The sequence below is a fragment of the Macrobrachium nipponense genome, chromosome 18 (assembly GCF_015104395.2).
Source record: "Macrobrachium nipponense isolate FS-2020 chromosome 18, ASM1510439v2, whole genome shotgun sequence".
NCBI classification, from domain to species: Eukaryota; Metazoa; Arthropoda; class Malacostraca; order Decapoda; family Palaemonidae; genus Macrobrachium; species Macrobrachium nipponense.
Window position 1 is genome coordinate 30802342 of NC_087211.1, and position 21304 is coordinate 30823645.

Below are 21304 nucleotides of genomic sequence, written 5' to 3' on the forward strand. Positions count from 1 at the left end.
TATCTTATGAGAGTGAGCGGTAACTCACTCTCTCTCTCTCTCTCTCTCTCTCTTGGCTTCAAGTGTTAAAAGTACGTCTGTATGTACCTATATACCTTTAATGGTACTAATGTTTAGGATTACAGTGGTACCTCGAGATACAAAATTAATCCGTTCCGAGGCGGCCTTCATATCATGAGTTTTTCGTATCTTGAACCGCATTTTACATGTAAAATGCCTAATCCGTTCCAAGCCCTACAAAAACACCCCAGTAAATTATATTTCCAGGCCTACAACACATGTTCTAGGGTTATGACGCTGATCCGACGGAAGAAATATGACTCCAAAAAGGCAAAATACTGTACATACTTGAGTAATATTCAACTGCATGTAATGTTCAACCCCATTTTTACTGCATATAATAGGACTTTAGCATATGTCTCTTAGCAATAAGCCTAGCCTATGTTAGCGGTTGCTATTGTAGCCTAGTCTATGATTCTGACATCTAAACCTAAGAAGCTAAAAGCTTAGAATATGCCAATAAAAGGGATTTTGACGAAGGAAAAATCTATTTCTGGGCGAGGGTTAGTGTCGCCCAGTGAAATAATCCTTAAGTTCATTATTTCTAGGGTAAATGATGCGAACACATACCAGAGAAAAAACAAATTCAGGAGGGTGTCAGTATGACTGACTCGCTCACCCTAAATAAAAAGAGGGTGTTGGTATGGTATCTGGGCGAGTGAGACCCACTACCAGAACCCTCTTGCCATTTAGAATTATCTACACCAAAAATTCCATCCTGAGAGAGCCGACCCACAGGCGGAGGCGGCAACTACTACTACTACGCTACGCACCACGCCGACTGCCGCGCCTCTGGTGGTCATCCTTGTCGTTAGATGCCAATCTTGGGTTGCAGGGCGGGGCATAGGGGGAGATTTCACTGGGCGACACGAACCCTCACCCAGAAATAGATTTTTCCTTCGTCAAAATCCCTTTTCTGGGCTCAGTTCGTGTCGTTGCGTGAAATAGTACCAGAGAAATAGCACAAGATTGAATAGAAAAAAGGAAGGTCTCAATTAAACTAAAAAGTAAAAGAAACAAATATAATATTGAGAGCTTACAAGTTATCATACAGAAAAGTTAACTTAAAATATACAACCAGGCTTATAGTTAACTTAAAATTAATCTTAAACTAGAATTGATAACTTAACTAAATTAGCGAGTTATAAGATACATGGGGAAATTACTCACTAAGTACAAAATTATTGTCAAAATTGAAATCTTAATCAAGTAGGTGTGCTACCCTAGCATAAAAATAAGGGAGGGGGGAAGCACCCATTTGTAACATTATTAATATACAACAAAATTGTGGGTGCCCCTAGCAAAAAAATAAGGGACACACCACTATCATCATATCATAAGCAGCTAAGGCTAAAGGACCATATAGAGCATAACGATAGGTTAGGGGAAATATTAGTTGAGGCAGGTAGAAAGGAGATCTGGATCTTCAACTACTACTACTGTGCAGTGTCAGGGGAAACTATGTTTCCCGCTGCTACTGCTGAAAATTATAAAGATTCCAAGGACTTTAGATAGTGACGCTTGAAAACTGTCAGCGATTTCCAGCCAGTATACTTTTTCAACTCATCAAAGTTCATATGCTGGAAATAATTAATAGAGGTGGCCACTGCCCTGATGTTATGGGCTTTAGGGAATGATTCAGGGTTTGCTTGTTTAATGAAGTAAAGGATCTGTTGTCTGATTCCTTTTACTGATATAGTGCCACCTTTCTCCCTCATAAAGCGTGGGCCTGAGGACCTAGAGGATGTCCTAGACAGAAAGGCTCGTAAGGTCATCACTGGACAAAGAGAAGGGTCTTGAGGAAGAGGGATGACTTTCCAAGGGGTCCACCTTATTAAAGGATCCTCATTTTTGGCCAGAAAACTGCGATCCGGGGAAAGCAAAACTTCTCCTGAAGGGAGGAATTCTACATGTCCCGCATCTCTGGAAAGAGCCGACAGTTCTGAAATTCTAGCTCCTGAGGCTAGACTCAGTAAGAAAAGCGTCTTCCTTAGTAGCATTATGAATGAACAAGAAAAGTTGTCTGTGTCTGAAGCCAGTTTGAGGACATCATTCAAAAGCCATGAAACTGAACTAGGCCTTTCCAAAGGTCTAAGTTTAGCACAAGCTTTCGGAATAGATGTAAAGTAAAAGTCTGTTAAGTCTATTTGAAAACCAAATTGAAAGATTTTCTTTAAAGCTGATTTATTAGTGGTAATAGTGCTAGCTGCTAATCCTTTTTCAAATAAAGATCTGAAGAAGGATAAACTGAATTAACTGTCATGGTTGTGGTGTTTGTTTCTCTCAGGAAAGATGCTAACTTTTTAACAGCAGCATCATACTGTCTCAAAGTTGACTCTCTCTTATCTGATTCTAAGAAAAGGATATTCTGAGGATCGATATTTGCATCTTTTTTAGCCGCAAACTTCATGAAGTCCATAAAGTTAGGGTTTTGAGAATTCCTGAGGAAGCGAACACAGTCCTCATTTGTACTGACTGAGATAGTTTGGGATTGGGAATCCGTCGAGGTCGAAGACCCAATTCCAGAAGCAGAGGGTACCAGTTGCTCTTGGGCCAGTCCGGGGCTACTTGAGCTACTTGTCCCTTGAAAGTCCTGAGCTTGTTCAGTACTTTCAAAAGAAGATTCACTGGAGGAAAGATGTATATCTTCTTCCACTGATTCCAATCTATGGACAAGGGAGCTTGTGGTTTGCTTGAGATGCGAAAAGATCTACTTGGAGACCCGGGACACTCCGGCGTATCCACTGGAACAACTTGTTGTCCAGGGACCACTCTGATTCTAGTGGAACTGATCGAGACAGGGCGTCTGCTATCACGTTCCTTACTCCCGCTAGATGGGTGGAGGATAGGTGCCATTTGTACTTGTTTGCCAGGGAAAAAATGGCTACCATGACATGGTTCACATGTTTTGATTTGGATCCTCCCCTGTGGATGCAGTGTACCACTACTGCACTGTCCAAGACCAGTTTTACATGAGAGTTCTTTGCTGGAAGAAGCCTCTTCAAGGTGAGAAATACTGCCATAGCTTCCAATACGTTTATATGGAGCTGGCGGAACCGAGGTGACCAAGTTCCTTGAACCTTCTTGAATTGAGAATATCCTCCCCACCCGCTTAGCGAGGCGTCTGTGTGGAGGATCAGCGCCAGAGGAGGATATTGAAGAGGAACTGACTTGGACAGGTTCTTTGTCTCCGCCCATGGACGGAGATGATTTCGAAGAATCTGCGGGATTACTGACAACTTGTCCCGAGATTTGGCATTTGCTCTTGAGCGCCAAACTCGGTTTATGTCTTTCAGTCTTGCTTTCAGCAGAACATCTGTAACCGACGCAAACTGGAGTGAACCTAGGATCCTTTCCTGGTTTCTCCTTGACACTCGTTTGTTCTTGAGGAATTGCCTTACTGGCTTGGCTATTTCTTTCCTTTTGTCCACAGGAATTGACAGATTGTGAGAGGATAAGTCCCAATGAATGCCGAGCCATTGAAAACGGGACTCCGGAGTGAGCCTGGACTTTGTCCTGTTTATTTGGAACCCTAGGTGTTCCAGAAATTGAAGTACTTTGTTTGTGGCTCTGAGGCATTCCTTGACGGTTGGCGCCCAAATCAGCCAATCGTCGAGGTACGCTACTACCATTATCCCTTGTGATCTCAGTTGTTGTACCACTACTTCCGCTATTTTTGTGAATACCCTGGGGGCTACATTCAGCCCGAAGGGCATCACTTTGAAAGAGAATGCCTGGTCTCCCAGCTTGAAGCCTAGGTATGGGCGAAAGTGTCTCGCGATTGGGATATGATAGTATGCGTCTGTAAGATCGATAGAGGTGGTGATGGCCCCACAGGGAAGTAAGGTCGGCACCTGCGAGATTGTCAGCATTTTGAACTTGTCGCAACGAATGAATAAGTTTAGCCAGGACAAGTCTAAGATTATCTTCTTTTTTGATGAGACCGTTCTTTGGTACGCTGAATAAGCGTCCTTGAAACTTTAAATGCTTGACTCTTGACACTACTCCTTTCTGAAGGAGCTCCTCTGCGTAATCTGCCAATTCCTTTGATGGTAGCTGAATGAACGACTTGAGTGGAGGGGGACCTTTGATCCAGCTCCACCCCAGCCCTTTGGACACAATGCTCTGTGCCCAGCTGCTGAACCCCCACCTGTGGTGGAAGAAGAACAGCCTCCCTCCTACCTGGGAGATCTCACTGCTGTTGTGCGGAGTGAGCTCCACGTCTTCCACGGAAGTGCTTACCTCTGCTGGTAGCTCTTCCTGCACCTCGCTGCCGAAAGGCCCCTCTGGCCCTGCTTCCCCTAGCGAACCTGTTGAAGGTTTGAAAAGCTTGGCCTGCCCCAGAAAGACTTCACTGTTGAATGCCGGGGAAACAGTGTAAGAGGTCGAGGGCTGACCTTGTGGGGACAACAGAAGAATTGGTTGACTTTGTCCCTTTGCTGCTGCCTGTTGTCCTGGCTGAGAAACTGGAACAGCTTGTACAAAGTGTTGCTGCTGTTGTTTCTGGTAGGGCTGGAACCTCTTTGTCTTCTTTAGCTTCTTGGAAGAAGAGGGAGGGTTCTCGGGTTTCCTCTTACCAGAGAGACCCCAACGAGCTCTGAGGCTTTGGTTAAGCCTCGTCGCCTCGTGTTGAACCTCGTTAACTACCGATTCGGGGAAGAGGTCCGCCCCCCAGATATTGGAGGAAAGCAACTTATTTGGTTCGTGACAAATAGTTGCTTCCTGAAGGACATGCTTCCGGCAGTTCCTTCTTGCCAATGCAAACTGGTATAGGTCAGCTTGTACTGTTTGTGTCTGTGACTTGGCTAGGAGCTTAAATAAAGGCTCCGTACCATAAGTCAGAGCAGCCACTTCTGTCTTAACCAGAGTGTTCAGTGTCCTGCCCAGTCTGGTTCTTGCCTCAAACTCTGCCTGAATGAGGTTCTCCGGCAACCTGGGTAACCTCTCACTGAACTGCTCCATAGCACAGTCCGGCTTGAGTTTGCCTACCGTAAAAGTGGCCGGTAGGTTCTCCCACAGATCTCCAAATGCAGGGAAGAGTGGAGACGTAGGATCCGATTCCCTTAGCTGAGGAAGGGGTTCGTCCTTCATAATAGCCTGCAAGGTGCTTTCAGCTATCTTGGTCGTAAAGGGGAGTGGTGTCTCCTCCTCTGTGGCGAAGATAGTGAAAGGACTCTTGAATGCCTGGAGTCTGGTATTTGTGCAATCCCAGTCCTCCAGGCAATGTAGCCATTCCCTTTGTGCGTGATCCCGGCTATACAGAACTGTTTCCTTGGGGATCTTATCCTCTCTATTTAAGGCTGTCTCCGTCAGCCTAGCATAACCCATGAAAGGAGGCTGTAAGCCGGCTGGATGGAACTCGAAGTCCTCGATCCTTCGAGTTCCATAGTCCAGGATAGATATCATGCCATCCTTGTAGGGCGCATAGGCTGCTACCCTCCAAGGATTATTCATAGAGAAGGAAGGAAGGGTGTTATAGTCTGGTAACTGGGCAAGACCAGCTCCTGCTACCGGGGGGTCGGCCTGAGGTGCTTGATTCAGGCCTGCCAGACGATTCTCCTGGTCGAACATTCGTTCAGTCAGGTTTTGAATCGATTGTCCCGACTGGTTTAACGAGGTGGAGATTTGAGCGAACATTTGCTCGAATCTCGTGCTCATTGAACCAACCAAATCTCCTACTTGTTGCATGACTCCTGCTGTAAATGCAGCAGGATCGAAGGGACCAGATGTACTGGGTCCGGCAGGAGTCACAGGAGGAGTTACAGTAGCCGCCGGAGAAGGTACTGGCTCGACAGGAGCGCGGGCCTTCTCCTTAGAGGACTTGCCTCTTGACCCTTTCCCGTGCGAAGAAGAAGAAGACTTCGCTTTCTCTGCTCCGGGATGGGAAGCCGGAGACTTACGAGAGGTGGAAGAAGACGACGTCTTCTGAAGGGTCTTCTGCTCTCTGTGTCCCTTGACTTTGGGGACTACAGATACAGCAGGCGCACTAGAAGGGATCTCAGATCCCGTAAAGCCCTGGAAGGATGAAGAAGGAACAGGGGAAGAAGATCCAGAGGCACCCAAGGGAAGCCCTTGGGCGCCCAACAAACTTACCTCAACTAATAAATCCTCTGCACCTACCGTCATTGGCTCTATGTTAAGGTCCAATGTTGACACGTCCGCCACGATGTCCTGGCCTCCTCCTTCAATTAGGGCTTGTTCCACCTGCTGTTGAATGCTCGCAATTGTCGGAGCTGCCGTGGTGGGTTCCACATACCCCGTCGACTTCCCTCCTGGGAAGATCAGGACAGCTAACTTCTTATCAAGCATGTACGGCTGTCCCTTTGGCGCGTTCTTACCGAAGCCTCCCACCCAGGCTTGCAGGGTAGCCGACGCGACTTCCTTGACAGCGGCAGCCCGGAAAAGAGGGTCATTGTAGTCCTTACAACGAAGCCCCGAGGACAGATCATCAGAAATGATAAATATGACTATATTAACCTTAAGATTATGATATGTGACAGTATATGCCATGTAAGGGACAAACCTGACACCGGTATATACTTACTCCGTCCAAAAACTGGCTCACCAAGTCGTAGCAGATGGTACAAGCCTCGTGATGCCAGACAGTCAGCTCACCATGGCGGGTAGCGCAGGGAGCGTGAGTCCTGCAGACCTTATGTCCGCAGGGGTCTTGGAGGACGGCGTTGCACCCCGCCTCCTGACAGTTAGTAGCCTGTAAGTGAAAAGATACATAAGTATCACATTTATACACTCACAGGGCTACTTTGATACTCCGTTGCATGCCGGAGTAGCTTAAAGATACTGGGCATAGTCCACCCCTGCACTCCGTGTGGAAGAAGGTCTATGACCCAATAACCTGGTTGGGAGCTCTGATGTACACCGGAGAGAAGAGTATGATCCAACCAGATGTTTTCATACACCCATAATAAGTTTCAGGAGTAGTACACCACGCCGGAGAACGGGAGAGGATGCCCTATACTTAAATTAGGAAAATTTATTTACATTAATGTGGAGTGTGTAGCTCCGCCGTAAAAACCCCCTCCGACAACTAGAGGGGCGCCTGGATAGCAAGCAAGCGCTCCGCCGGATGACGCAGGGGATACGTAAAATAGGGAAAGCATAAAGGACCAACTGATATCGTTCTCACTCCTCCCCCGACAACCGAAGGTACACCCGGATAGTAGCAGATGCTCCGTCTGCTGACGAAAGGGTAAACAACAGGAGAGAAAACAGACCCAAGGTACGCCGAAGAGGAACCGAAGCGGCCGTAGGGGTGGTGGCCAACCCCCGCCCCCGACCACGCTGGAACTCCCCCAGAGCCCGAGGAGACAACATGCGGCCCACCAGTGCTCCCAGCTGTCCCAAACTCCCGTGACCCCCCTGACTTGGGGGAGAGGGGAGAGGTGCTCGGATGGTTGGCATAGCGACCGTAAGTGAGCCAGGACAGACCCCCCCCCCTTCCGCTCGGGAGGGAGGGAAGGGGACTGGGACTAGGGCGACCAGAGGGACCACGCGATCACAAGTGGACCAGAGGTGATAAAGCAACACAACCAACTAGGCCTAGTGACCACGTGGACAAAAGGACCGAGGGACGATAATGCAACAAAACGGTAGATAGACCAAAAAATAATGCAATAAAACCGCCTAGGATAAGCTGGTCGCCCTAAATGCTAACCCGATATACAAAATATATAATAAATAAAACCTTTTACATCGTAAGAGAGAGAGAGAGGGAAAACACGATTGAGAGAGAAAGGGATATCCAGGAGAAGAAGGCTAATCCCCGAAGGAACAAGCCTACCAATCAGAAGCTAGCCTTAGCCTACACGTAAGAGGGAGGCCAAGAGCCAGGATGCTGGACCAGAAGGAATAAAATAATCACTCTAGTGCCTATCCACCTAGACAAAGAGACATGCATGCATGAACTAAGATCAAAGGTATAGGCTATGAATTCCCTAAATACGATGAAAAGATAATAGGATTTAGTGTAGCACATGACAAAAACCCATGAAAGGTAAAATCTAGGAAAGATGTCTCGGTATAGAGGACCGAAAAATCTAACCGAACACGAGGCGAGCCATGGCCGCCATGCGCCAGACCAGGAGCCCATTTCAGACCTAAAAAATGGTAATAAAGGGTCCCTGGCTGACAAAACTAAATCCAGACCTTTCGGGTTACTTAACTTAGCTGCGGCGATAGCTGCGCGTTCCATGGTTGGGATAATCCAAAGAAAAAGGGCAAAAGAGACACGTGCTACCTTGATCGGCTAACGAAAAAGGATGACCACCAGAGGCGGCAGTCGGCGTGGTGCGTAGCGTAGTAGTAGTAGTTGCCGCCTCCGCCTGTGGGTCGGCTCTCTCAGGAGGGGGATTTTGGTGTAGGAGAATTCTAAATGGCAAGAGGTTCGTGGTAGTGGTCTCACTCGCCCCAGATACCATACCGACACCCTCTTTTTATTTAGGGTGAGCGAGTCAGTCATACTGACACCTTCCTGAATTTGTTTTTTCTCTGGTATGTGTTAGCATCATTTACCCTAGAAATAATGAACTTAAGGATTATTTCACCCAGCGACACGAACTGAGCCCAGAAAATGTATAAATAATCAGTATGTACTCATTTCAAATAATTATTAGTTATCATCAACTATAATACACAAACAAACAAAAAAAACCCTTCCAATCGTTTGTTTACATTCAGCTCTTACGAGTCCCGAACAAACGTCAAGCAATCACTTTTTCTAGGACACAGTAAGCCATAAATTTTCATTAGTATCTCTCTTCAACTAATGAAACTACATACCAAACAGTATAGTAACCATTCATTTCTATGCTTTATTCTTTCTTTACCTAATGGAGATACCGAGTTACTGACAGCTATAATGAAACATATACGTAACATAATATTAAAACAGAAGAATTCTAAAAAATACGTATTTGTTGGCTTCGATGATAGCAGTCTGATTTATTTTATATTTTATGATATCTAACTCACAATTTTTGTTTATTAAATGTATTGCATGTACTCATTTCAAATAATTATTAAGTAACCATTAACTATAATAAACAAACAAAAAAAAAAGCTTCCAAACTTCTGTTTACATCCAGCACTTACGAGTATTGAACGATCGCCAAGCAATCACTTTTCCTAGTATCTCTCTTCAACTACTGAAACTACCAAACAGTATAATAACCATTCATTTCTATTCTTTATTCTATCTTTACCTAATGTTTTTTTTTCTGGGCTCAGTTCGTGTCGCTGCGCGAAATATCCTTTAATCCATTATTTCTAAGGTAAATGTACTAACACATACCAGAGAATAAATAAAATAAAGAAAAGGTCAGTACAACTGACTCGCTCACCCTCCAAGAGGGTGTCGGTATGAACACTATGGCGAGTGAGACCACTACCACGAACCGCTTGCCAATAGAAATCTCCCACTACAAAATCCCCACAAGAGGGGAGCCGACCCACAGAGTGGGCAGCAACTACTACTACTCCATCCCATGCTGCCGACTGCTGCGCCTCTGGTGGCCATCCTTTTCAGTTAGCGCACCGCGTATACACGTGCCCTTTTTTGCTCTGTGTTTTTGTGCCCTTTTTACTGGATTTATTCATCATGGAGCGTACAGCCATTGCAGCAGCTAAGTTAAGTAATCAGTGTTTATTGCTATTTGGTTTTTTCCGGCCTTGAGTCAGTATTTGCCGTTTTTTAGGTATAAATACGAGCTCTAGGTCGGAAGCATGGCAGCATGGTTCTGCCTCGTGGCGGGTTCGTTCTTGGTCTTCCATACCCAGAACCTTCCCTTACTTATTACGCTCTTGTTTTTAATTGATCCTATTTTAATGTTAAGGGTACAGCCTATAACTGGGGGTTTATGTCATGCATGCATGTCTTTTTCCACTTGCGTAGGCATCTTCCATCCAGACCCTAGCCACAGCTCTTAGTATCGGCCCCGGCTAGCTTTGAGTGGTAGACTTTCTTTCGGGTTAGTCGTACACTCCTGGATTTTTTCTCCTACTATTTTATTTTCTTTCTTTACATTTAGTTATTTTGTTTATTATGTATTGTGTTTACGTTAGTGTACGGCGTCTGGCTTCACCTAGCCTAGGTTATGTCCTATTGGTCCCATGTGCTTCCGCTCTTCAGTTCGGTTGCTTCTCTATAGCATCTATCTGATCAGTCGGTTGTGTATCCTAGGCTTTATTGTTTCATTGTATCTCTTGTTACCGCTCCGTGGTCACTACGTGATCACGGAGCAGCCAGACGCCTGTCCAGTCATCTTTCCCTCCTCCCGCTCTTCCATAGGGCCGGGGGGAGGGTTGGTCTGCATACCCGGGCCTGCCTCCCTCTCCCCCTAGGCGGAGGGAGTAGGGGGACGGTACAGACCCAGACTGGACTCGACCTCTCCAGCTTCTCGGTACGCTCGGATGGCTAAGGGGGGGGACTGGCCTTTCCCCCCCCTCCGTCGTTACTCCGTCGCTCCGTTGATAGCTCGAGTCTGTTTGCCCTCTCGCCCTTTCCCACCTTACTGGGGCTCTTTATCTACCGGAGCTCCGGCATCCACGTGGAAAGGTGCTAGTTCACCCTGACGGGCGGACTGCGGCATACAGTTGGTCTCTACTAACCACTCCGTCGCGCTGATATCGCGTCACGCTCCGCCTCGCACCGGACTTAGTCCGGTACGTCCCATGTTTTTAGGTTTAAGTTTAGTTTTTAATTTAAACTATATTAAGTTTAATTTAAGCTACATTAAACCTCCCCTCCATTGCATGCTCACACCGGATCTCTCCGTGGTTATAGGCTATTTCAGCGGTAAGGGAGGGGTTATGCCCGAAATTTTTTCGCGCTCCGGCATGCAACGGAGTTCTTTTAACCTTTAGCCTGTAAGTGATGTCTTTTAGGATGCTCATGTGTCTTTTCACTTACAGACCACCAACTGTGAGCATCCGGGATGCAATGCCATGCTCAGGACCCCTGTGGGCATGAAGTCTGCCGGTCCCATTGCTCCATGCGCGACTCCGCACGGGAACCTCCAAGTCTGGTATCACGAGACCTGCACAATTTGCTATGATCTGGTGAGCCAGCTCTTAGACGGGTAAGTATTTCAACTCCGTTAGCCAATCCCTACAAGATTATAGTTCTTAAGTTTAATTTTAATCTTATCTTAAACTTAAACGAATTTTAATTTTATATGGGATCTTGCATCCTCTATAATTTTAAGTTAACCTTGTACTTAAGTTTTAATTTTAAGTACCCTCTCTTCCAGGCTCCGGCTGTTAGAGACACCGCACTGGCAACCCTGCGGGCCTGGGTCGGCGGTTTTGGGAAGAACGCCGCCAAGGGTCAGCCCTACATACTTGAGAAGAGGTTGGCGGTCCTGATCTTCCCCGGCGGCAAGTCAACGGGCTACGTCGACCCAGCAGAGGCGGGCCCGACTATTGCGCTGATTCAGCAGCAGCTCGCCGCTTCGTTGACTGATCCAGGCCAGGACATCTCGTCGGAAGTCGCGACGCTGGACTTAAACATTGAACCGATGGTAGGTGTTGACGACCTGTTGGTCGAGGTCGAGGTAACGTTGGAAACGCACAAGGGCTTCCCTTGGGCGCCACTGGATCTTCTACTCCTGCACCAATCTCCAGCTTCCTTCCAAGGCTTTACAGGAGCCGAGCTTTATACTTCTCCTGATGCTTCTGTTAGACCTAAGGTCAAAGGACAAGCGGTGGTTAAAACCTTGAGTAAGACGTCGTCGTCGTCTAAAAAGACGTCGTCGGCGTCAACATCTCGCAAGTCTCCGGCTACAAACCCCGGAGCAGAGAGGTCTAGAGCTTCTGGGTCCGGCTCCAAATCCTCAAGGAGTAGATCCTCCAAGGAGAGATCACACACTCCAGCGGAGTCAACCGTTCCTTCACTTCCTTTGGTTCCTGTTCAGAGCTACCCGTCCACCTCCGCAGCAGCTCCGGCTTTGGATCCCAATGCTGGCCTGTTGCAACACATGGGGGATCTGGTAGGGTCTCTCAAGAAACAGTATGGAACAGATGTCTCCCGGTTGTCTGATAGGATCAACTCCCAGGACAACATTATCGCCGGACTAAGCCAAGTTCCGCTAGCTACTCCCCCACCTTTCGGCACAGGGATAGCTCAGTTGCCACCATATGACTCTCTGCCTCCGTTCAGCATGAACAATCCCTGGAGAGTGGCGTCATACGCCCCCTTCCAAGACGGGCTTATCTCTATCCCGGAATGTGGAACTCGAAGGATTGAGGACTTCGAGTTCTACCCGTAAGATCTCCAACCGCCGATTCTCCGCTACGCCAGGCTCACCGCCGCTGCCATGACGCGAGATGATAAGGTCCCTAAAGAGACAGTCCTCTATTCACGTGACCAGGCTCAAAGAGAATGGCTCAGGTGCTTAGAGGACATGGACTGTTCAAACACTAAGATACAGCCGTTTAAGAGTCCATTTACAATCTTCACAATGGAAGAGGGTACTCCGCTTCCTTTCCTGACAAAGATTGCTACGGTCACTATCCCAGCGGCCCAAAAGGGGGACTCGTTACCGCAGCTAAAGGAAGCGGACCCTACATCTCCTTTACTTCCCTCAACCGGAGATTTGTGGGAAGACCTGCCCAACACTTTTTCTGCGGGCAAACTCAAACCGGACTGTGCTATGGAGCAGTTTGGTGAGAAGCTGCCTAGACTTCCAGATAGCCTTATTCAGGCAGAGTTTGATACCAAGTCTAGGCTGGCCAGGTCTCTCAACACCATGGCCATGACTGAGGTGGCTACCATTTCTTATGGTTCCGAGCCACTGTTCAAGCTAATCACCAAGTCACTGACTCAAACGGTGCAGTCTGACTTGTTCGAGTTCGCCACAGCCAGAACAAACTGTCGGAAACATGTCCTTCAAGAAGCAACTATTCGGCATGAACCGAATAAGTTGCTTTCATCAAACATCTGGGGAGCAGACCTCTTCCCAGATGCAATGGTAAAGGAGGTCCAGGCAGAGGCTACGAGGCTTAACCAAAGGCCTTAAGGATCGTTGGGGTCTCAACTGCACAAAGAGACGCCAAGATCAAGCTGTCAGGGGTAAGGCTCAGAAGAAACCCAGACGTTTCCAGCCTTACCAAAAGAAACAGCAACGGTTTGCCCAGCCTGTTTCGGCGTTCCCTTGGTGCAGGCAGCCCAACCCTCTACCTCCAAGGCTCAATCACAGCCTATTTATGTGATCTCCCCCCCCCAGCCTCAACCTTCCACCTCCCTACGCTGTCTCCCCAGCCTTCAACCAAGTGTTCGAGGCCAGGCCTTTCAGAAGTATGACCGTCGGGTAAGGAGGCAGAGGTAAGCGATCCTTTCGTCAGAGAGGATCGGGAGGGTCCCTTAATAGAGGAAAGCACTTCAGGGGAGGCCGCGGAGGCTACCAACATCAATGAGGACTTCCAGGTAGGAGGGAGGCTGTTTCTCTTCCGCCACAGGTGGGGATTCAGCAAATGGGCACAAAGCATTGTGTCGAAAGGCCTGGGTTGGAGTTGGGTGGCGAATCCGCCCCCACCCAGACCTTTCCGCCAACTTCCATCCAAAGAATTGACGGAGTATGCGGAGGACCTCCTTCAGAAAGGAGCAATAGCGAGAGTCAAAAGATTAAAGTTTCAAGGCGCTTGTTCAGCGTTCCAAAGAAAGGCTCACAAAAAAAGAAGGGTAATCTTAGACTTGTCCCGCTTAAACTTGGCCATTCGCTGCGACAAGTTCAAGATGCTCACCATCTCGCAGGTGCGGACCTTACTTTCCCCGTGGGGCGTCACCACCTCTATCGATCTTACAGACGCATACTATCATATCCCTATTGCAAGACACTTTCGCCCGTATCTGGATTCAAGATAGGAGAGCAGGCATTCTCCTTCAAGGTAGTTCCCTTCGGCCTCAACGTAGCACCCAGGGTGTTCACGAAGTTGGCGGAAGTGGTCGTCCAACAACTAAGATCACAAGGGATTATGGTAAGTAGCGTATCTCGACGATTGGCTAATTTGGGCTCCAACAGTCGAGGAATGCCACAAAGCAACACTGGAAGTAATCCGGTTCCTGGAATATCTAGGCTTCAAGATAAACAGGACCAAATCAAGACTCACTCCGGAGTCAAACTTCCAGTGGCTGGGGGCATTCAATGGAATCTATCCTCCCATACTCTGTCGATTCCATCAGCCAAGAGGAAAGAAATAGCGAAGTCAGTAAAGCAATTTCTAGGACACAAACTTGCGTCAAGGAGAACCCAGGAAAGGATTCTGGGTTCACTCCAGTTTGCATCAGTGACAAAACATCTTGATGAAAGCCAAACTGAAAGACTTAACCAGAATCTGGCGCTCACGAGCAAATGTCAGGTCCAGGGACAAATTATCCTCAGTCCCTCAGATTCTACGGAATCGTCTACGCCCTTGGGCAAAAGTCAAGAACTTGTCAATATCAGTACCCCTTCAGTTTCCTCATCCGGGGATTACCCATCCACACAGACGCTTCGTTAAGCGGTTGGGGAGGATATTCTCAGTTCAAGAAGTTCAAGGAACCTGGTCACCCCCTTTCCGTCAGCTTCACATAAACGTACTGGAGGCAATGGCAGTGTTTCTTGGCTCTAAAAAGGTTACGTCCGCCAAAGAACTCCCACATAAAGCTAGTCTTAGACAGCGCAGTGGTAGTCCATTGTATAAACAGAGGAGGCTCCAAATCACGTCATCTAAATCATGTCATGGTAGCCATTTCCTTCTCCCTGGCGGACAAGTTCAGTTGGCACCTCTCCTCCACCCATATAGCTGGAGTGAGAAACCGTCATAGCAGATGCTCTATCCCGATCAGTTCCTCTGGAGTCGGAATGGTCACTGGACAACAGTTCGTTCCAATGGATTCTTCAGAGAGTTCCAGGTCTACAAGTGGATCTCTTCGCATCCCAAGCGACCACAAAACAAACCATGTTATGTGGCCCCCAACCTGGACCCTCTGGCCTGTGCCACGGACGCCCTGGCCCTAGACTGGAACAACTGGGAGAAGATTTATGTCTTCCCTCCAGTGAATCTTCTCCTGAAGGTGCTGAACAAACTCAGGACATTCAAGGGTCAAGTGGCTCTAGTAGCCCCAGACTGGCCGAAGAGCAATTGGTACCCCCTAATTCTGGAACTGGGTCTTCGTCCTCTTCGAATTCCCAATCCCAGGCTCTCCCAGTCAGTACAAACAAAGACTGTGTTCGCTTCCTCAGGAATTCTCAAAACCCTAACTTTATGGATTTCATGAAGTTTGCAGCTAAAAGAAATGCGAATATTGATCCTCAAAATATTCTCTTCTTGGAATCTGATAAAAGAGATTCAACTTTGAGACAGTATGATGCTGCAGTCAAAAAGTTAGCAACCTTCCTGAGAGAATCAGATATTAGAATCATGACAATCAATTCAGCTATATCCTTTTTCAGATCTTTATTTGAAAAAGGCTTAGCAGCTAGCACTATTACGACAAACAAGTCAGCCTTGAAAAAGATTTTTCAATTTGGTTTCAGCATAGACTTGACAGACTCCTACTTCTCGTCTATTCCCAAGGCTTGTGCTAGACTTAGACCTTCTGTAAGGCCTACGTCAGTAATCATGGTTTTCTTAAACTGAATGTTCTAAAGGCTGGCTTCAGAAACTGATAATAACACATGTTCATTTATAATGCTCTTAAGAAAAACTCTATTTTTATTAAGCTTGGCTTCAGGAGCTAGAATTTCAGAACTGTCGGCATTATCCAGGGATCCGGATCATGTTGAATTTCTTCCCACAGGGGAAGTACTACTTTCTCCGGAACGTAGTTTTCTAGCAAAGAATGAAGATCCTTTGATGAGGTGGGAACCATGGAAGGTTGTACCCCTTCCACAAGATATTTCTCTTTGCCCAGTATCGACCTTACGAGCCTTTCTGTCCAGACCTCCTCATCCTCATCGGGTCCCTCTCTTTAAGAGAGAAAAAAGGTGGTTTAACTTTATCTATTAAAAGGCAATCAGGCAGCAGATCCTGTACTTTATTAAGCAAGCCAATCCTGACTCCTTCCCTAAAGCACATGATGTCAGGGCAGAAGCCACCTCAATTAACTATTTCCAGCATATGAATTTCGATGACTTGAAAAAATATACTGGATGGAAATCGCCGACAGTATTTAAAAACGTCATTACTTAAAGTCCTTGGAAGCTCTGAAATTTTCGCAGTTGCGGCGGGTACCATAGTTTCCCACCCCGACTCATGATTAATCTTTAGTAGAAGATCCAGTCCTCCTTTCTACCTATCTCACCCAACAGTTCGTCTATACCTGCCATGTTCATCTACGTTTACCTTGAGTCTTAGCTGCTCTTATGATGGTATAGTGGGTGCCCCTTATTTTTTTGCTAGGGTCACTCACAATTGATTGTATATAATGATCTCTTGGATGTGATCCCCTTATTTTTATGCTAGGGGACACATAGTATTTACAATGGTTACGGGTTTTGTATATTAAGTCATATACATTCCCTTTTATATTATTATTGAAGTTTGTTCTATTCAATTTATTGTTATAATTGCTTTAAGTTCTTTGTACATAATATCTATACACAGATACTGATTTCAACATATATTCCATGTAAGCCCTGTATATATGTTAAATTTAAGTTAATTTTAAGAAATATTATTAGCAGTTAAGTTAAATTTAAGTAATATTCTAATTTTGTATCATTGTGTATATGTATATTTATTAGCAATTATATTTCTTTATTTTATGTTATCTTTTATTTGAGACCCTTTTTGTCTATTTGTTTTTATTCTTTACAATCTTGTGCTATTTCTCTGGTACGATTTCGCGCAGCGACACGAACTGAGCCCAGAAAAGGGATTTTGACGTAAGGAAAAATCTATTTCTGGGCGATTGGTTCGTGTCGCCAGCGAAATCCCGCCCTGCCCATCCCATCGCTCAAGATTGTCTGCTAACTTCAGGATGGCCACCAGAGGCGCAGCAGTCGGCAGCATGGGATGGAGTAGTAGTAGTTGCTGCCCACTCTGTGGGTCGGCTCCCCTCTTGTGGGGATTTTGTAGTGGGAGATTTCTATTGGCAAGCGGTTCGTGGTAGTGGTCTCACTCGCCATAGTGTTCATACCGACACCCTCTTGGAGGGTGAGCGAGTCAGTTGTACTGACCTTTTCTTTATTTTATTTATTCTCTGGTATGTGTTAGTACATTTACCTTAGAAATAATGGATTAAAGGATATTTCGCTGGCGACACGAACCAATCGCCCAGAAATAGATTTTTCCTTACGTCAAAATCCCTTTATTAAATGTATTGCATGAATAAGTTTTTCAATTAACAGCATCCTTTTACCAATAGAATACTTAAAGCACAAGGGGTAGATGCTGACCAATAGGAGAGTAGGATCTTATGGGATGACAAGCATCAGGAACCAATGGGAGAGCGGGAGGATGGTGGGGATGGTGGCGAGTTTACTCAGTTGGCGGCGCGGGAGTTTTAAAATTGTTCTTGGTGGTCCGGGCGAATCTCGGGACTTTACATCAACAACCTTTCGTAACTTGAGCAATTTTCGTATGTAGAGCCGTAAAATTTTTCGTATTTGCTTTCGTATCTCGAGTTTTTTGTAAGTTGAGCCTTTCGTATGTTGAGGTACCATTTTACTTTGAAATTATATTAATACAATCTCTAAGATTAATACATTAATATGATAATAATTTAAGGTAAATTTGATGTAGGATGTTACATAAGGTATACAATTGGTGTTTCTATGTCTTCCTTCTTTTATCTCTCTCTCTCTCTCTCTCTCTCTCTCTCTCTCTCTCTCTCTCTCTCTCTCTCTCTCTCTCTCAGAAAAAGAATTGATATACAGACAAGCATAATTGTTCAGTCCTCTCTTTCTCTCTTCTCTGGAAAAGATATATGTATTTATTGTAAGAGTTATTCTCTCTCTCTCTCTCTCTCTCTCTCTCTCTCTCTCTCTCTCTCTCTCTCTCTCTCTCTCTCTCTCTCTCTCTTTGTCATTGGCTGTTTATATATTTCTAATGGTAAAATGTTTAAGATAACTTTGAAATTATATTAATAATACCAATTCAATGGTATATTTGATGTAGGATGATACTTCAAGTATACATTTGGTATTTGAACTTTCAAGATAGGCAGGTATAGGCATTTTTAGAAGGGAGTTCTAACTCTTTGCGGGGGTGCCTGGTACACATCCCCCGCGAATACGGGGAAACACTGTATGTATATACACAGACAGACATACACACACACATATATATACATATACATACAGAGAGAATATACTTACAGCTTATACAGTGTATGACATTCATGGATAAAATTACTGATTCACTTTTATTTGAATGAATGAATACATGAGATTTAGGCCATATAAGTCTGTACTGGGACCAGGGAGGGAGATCATTCATCACTGTCATAGTAATGAATATAAGCTTGTAATTTTTTTAAATATTAAAAAGTAAAGCATATTACAGGCAGTCCCCGGTTATTGTAGGTGGGGGCGTTCTGTTCCGACGGTTTGATGATAAGCGAAATTCGCTGATGACTGAAAATCTGTGATTATTGGTGGTTATTGGCATCAATAACCAGGGCTGCCAGTAGCATTTGCACTGTCACACATTTAGAAAATATTTAAATGTTGTTAAATATCCCAGTTTCTTTTAGAAAGGCCATCAGGGGTTCATGTAGAACTTCCTCACATGAAGAGAGCAGTAGTATATTGTCTGTGGAACTAAATCAAATGTATTTAATTGTAATTTCAGATTGCCTTTTCCCATCTACTACCAAATTTTCTTGAGTGTTGGTGGGATGCTTTCATCTTGGATGTGCTGCTTTGTAATGGTTTAGGCATCTGGGTGGGTATGCAGTTCTGTCACCTTATGGAGATGCGTTACTACAACTGGGAGAGCATCAAGTAAGATTTTGTATTCTTTGTTTATGAAATTGTTCACAAGTTGCAATCTTTGTATTTGACCCAAAACTTTGCTAATTTAAAGTGAGTAAAGAGGTAGTTTAGTTTTTTTTATCAGACCCACTCTATTACAGGGTCCCTGTCTCACCCTCTATAGTATTTTTTTCATATCTGTATAGTATCGGATTCCAACAGCTTTTAGTTTGTTTCATATACTTACATGTATCAGATTCCAGTAGGTTGGTAAATTTTGCAGTAATTATCATGGTGTGGTATTAACCCTCAAGAGCCCAGCTAAAAAAACACATGCAGCACCCCAGACTGGGCACACTTTGAAGTCGGCCAATTTAAGAAAAAACATTTTTGGAAAGAGGAAGATAAGCAAATGCACATGGATGTGCGTAAGAAAAAAAATGTTGAAAAATTCTCCCTACCTTCCATAAGAAGTTGAAAAAAGGATTTTGACGTAGGAAAAATCTATTTCTGGGCGATTGGTTCGTGTCGCCCAGCGAAATCCCACCTCTTCCCAACCCTTCGCTCAAGATTGATTGCTAACTTCAGGATGGCCACCAGAGGCGCGGCAGTCACCTAAGCGTGGGTTGTAGTAGTAGTAGTTGCTGCCCCGTTCTGTGGGTCGGCTCTCTCCTTGAGGGATTTTGTTGTGGGAAATTTCTAATTGACAAGAAGTTCGTGGTAGTGGTCTCACTCGCCCTAGTGTTCATACCGACGCCCTTCTTTTATTTGGGTGAGCGAGTCAGTTATACTGACCTTTTCTTTATTTTGTTTATTCTCTGGTATTTGTTGGATCACTTACCTAAGAAATAATGAACTAAAGGATTATTTCGCGCAACGACACGAACCAATCGCCCAGAAATAGATTTTTCCTACGTCAAAATCCTTTTTCTGGGCTCAGTTCGTGTCGCTGCGCGAAATTGTACCAGAGAATTAGCACAAGATTAAAAATAAAGAAGGTCTCAATAAAACTTAAAATTCAACTACATACTATAATTGTAACAAAATAATTATACAATTGTTCATACAATCTGAATAGAGAACAATAATTAAAAGTAACTTATAACTAAAATTATTTACAAAGTCTTTACACCAGTTACAGGGTTGAATATGAAATAAACATGTGTGTGAAAATCTTAATTTAAAAAACACACCAAATAAGTTTTATAGAAATTAATACCAAATACAATAAAGCATTGGTAATGGGGATGTGGCACCCTAGCATAGAAATAAGGGGACCACATCCTAAAGTTAGTATGTACAATCAATTGCGGGAGACCCTAGCAGAAAAATAAGGGACACCCACTAAACCATCACAAGAGCAGCTAAGACTCAAGGGCAAGTGTAGAGGAACATCGTAGGTTAGACAAACTGTTGGCTGAGATAGGTAGAAAGGAGATCTGGATCTTCAACTAAACTACTGAGCAGAGTCAGGGGAAACTATGTTACCCGCTGCAACTGCTGAAAATTTTAGAGATTCCAAAGACTTTAAGTAGTGACGTTTAAATACTGTCAGCGATTTCCATCCAGTATATTTTTTCAAATCATCAAAATTCATATGTTGAAAGTAATTGATTGAGGTGGCCACTGCCCTGACATCGTGTGCCTTGGGGAAGGATTCAGGGTTAGCTTGCTTAATAAAGTATAGGATCTGTTGCCTAATACCTTTAATTGATAAAGTACCACCTTTTTCTCTCCTAAAGAGGGGACCTGAAGAGGAGGAGGATGTCCTAGACAGAAAGGCTCGTAAGGTCGTTACTGGACAAAGAGAAAGATCTTGGGGAAGGGGTATAACCTTCCATGGTTCCCACCTCAACAAAGGATCCTCATTTTTTGCTAAAAAGCTGCGATCCGGAGAAAGCAGAACTTCTCCTGAAGGAAGAAATTCTACATGACCCGCATCTCTGGATAACACCGACAGTTCTGAAATTCTAGCTCCTGAAGCCAAGCTTAATAAAAATAATGTTTTTCTTAAGAGCATTATAAAATGAACAGCTGTTAATTATCTGCATCCGAAGCCAGTCTTTAGAACATCATTTGAAACCATGACACAAATAGGCCTTACTGAAGGTCTAAGTCTAGTACAAGCCTTGGGAATAGACAAAAAGTAAGAATCTGTTAAGTCTATGTTAAAACCCAACTGAAAAAACTTCTTCAAGGCTGACTTGTTTGTCGTAATGGTACTAGCTGCTAAACCTTTTTCAAATAAGGATCTGAAAAAGGATATAGCCGAATTGATTGTCATGATTTCAATGTCTGATTCCCTCAGGAAGGATGCCAACTTTTTAACT

General features: G+C 44.9%; 1 protein-coding gene across 1 annotated transcript in view; it reads left to right on the top strand.

Annotated features, from left to right (window-relative positions):
- Window positions 1-21304, top strand: part of LOC135196950 (phosphatidylserine synthase-like) — a 303267-nt gene that overhangs the window by 64683 nt on the left and 217280 nt on the right. Inside the window, exon 5 of the mRNA XM_064223799.1 lies at window positions 18853-19004. Within this exon, the coding sequence (XP_064079869.1) occupies window positions 18853-19004 (152 nt within the window). The remainder of the gene's footprint in view (window positions 1-18852; window positions 19005-21304) is intronic.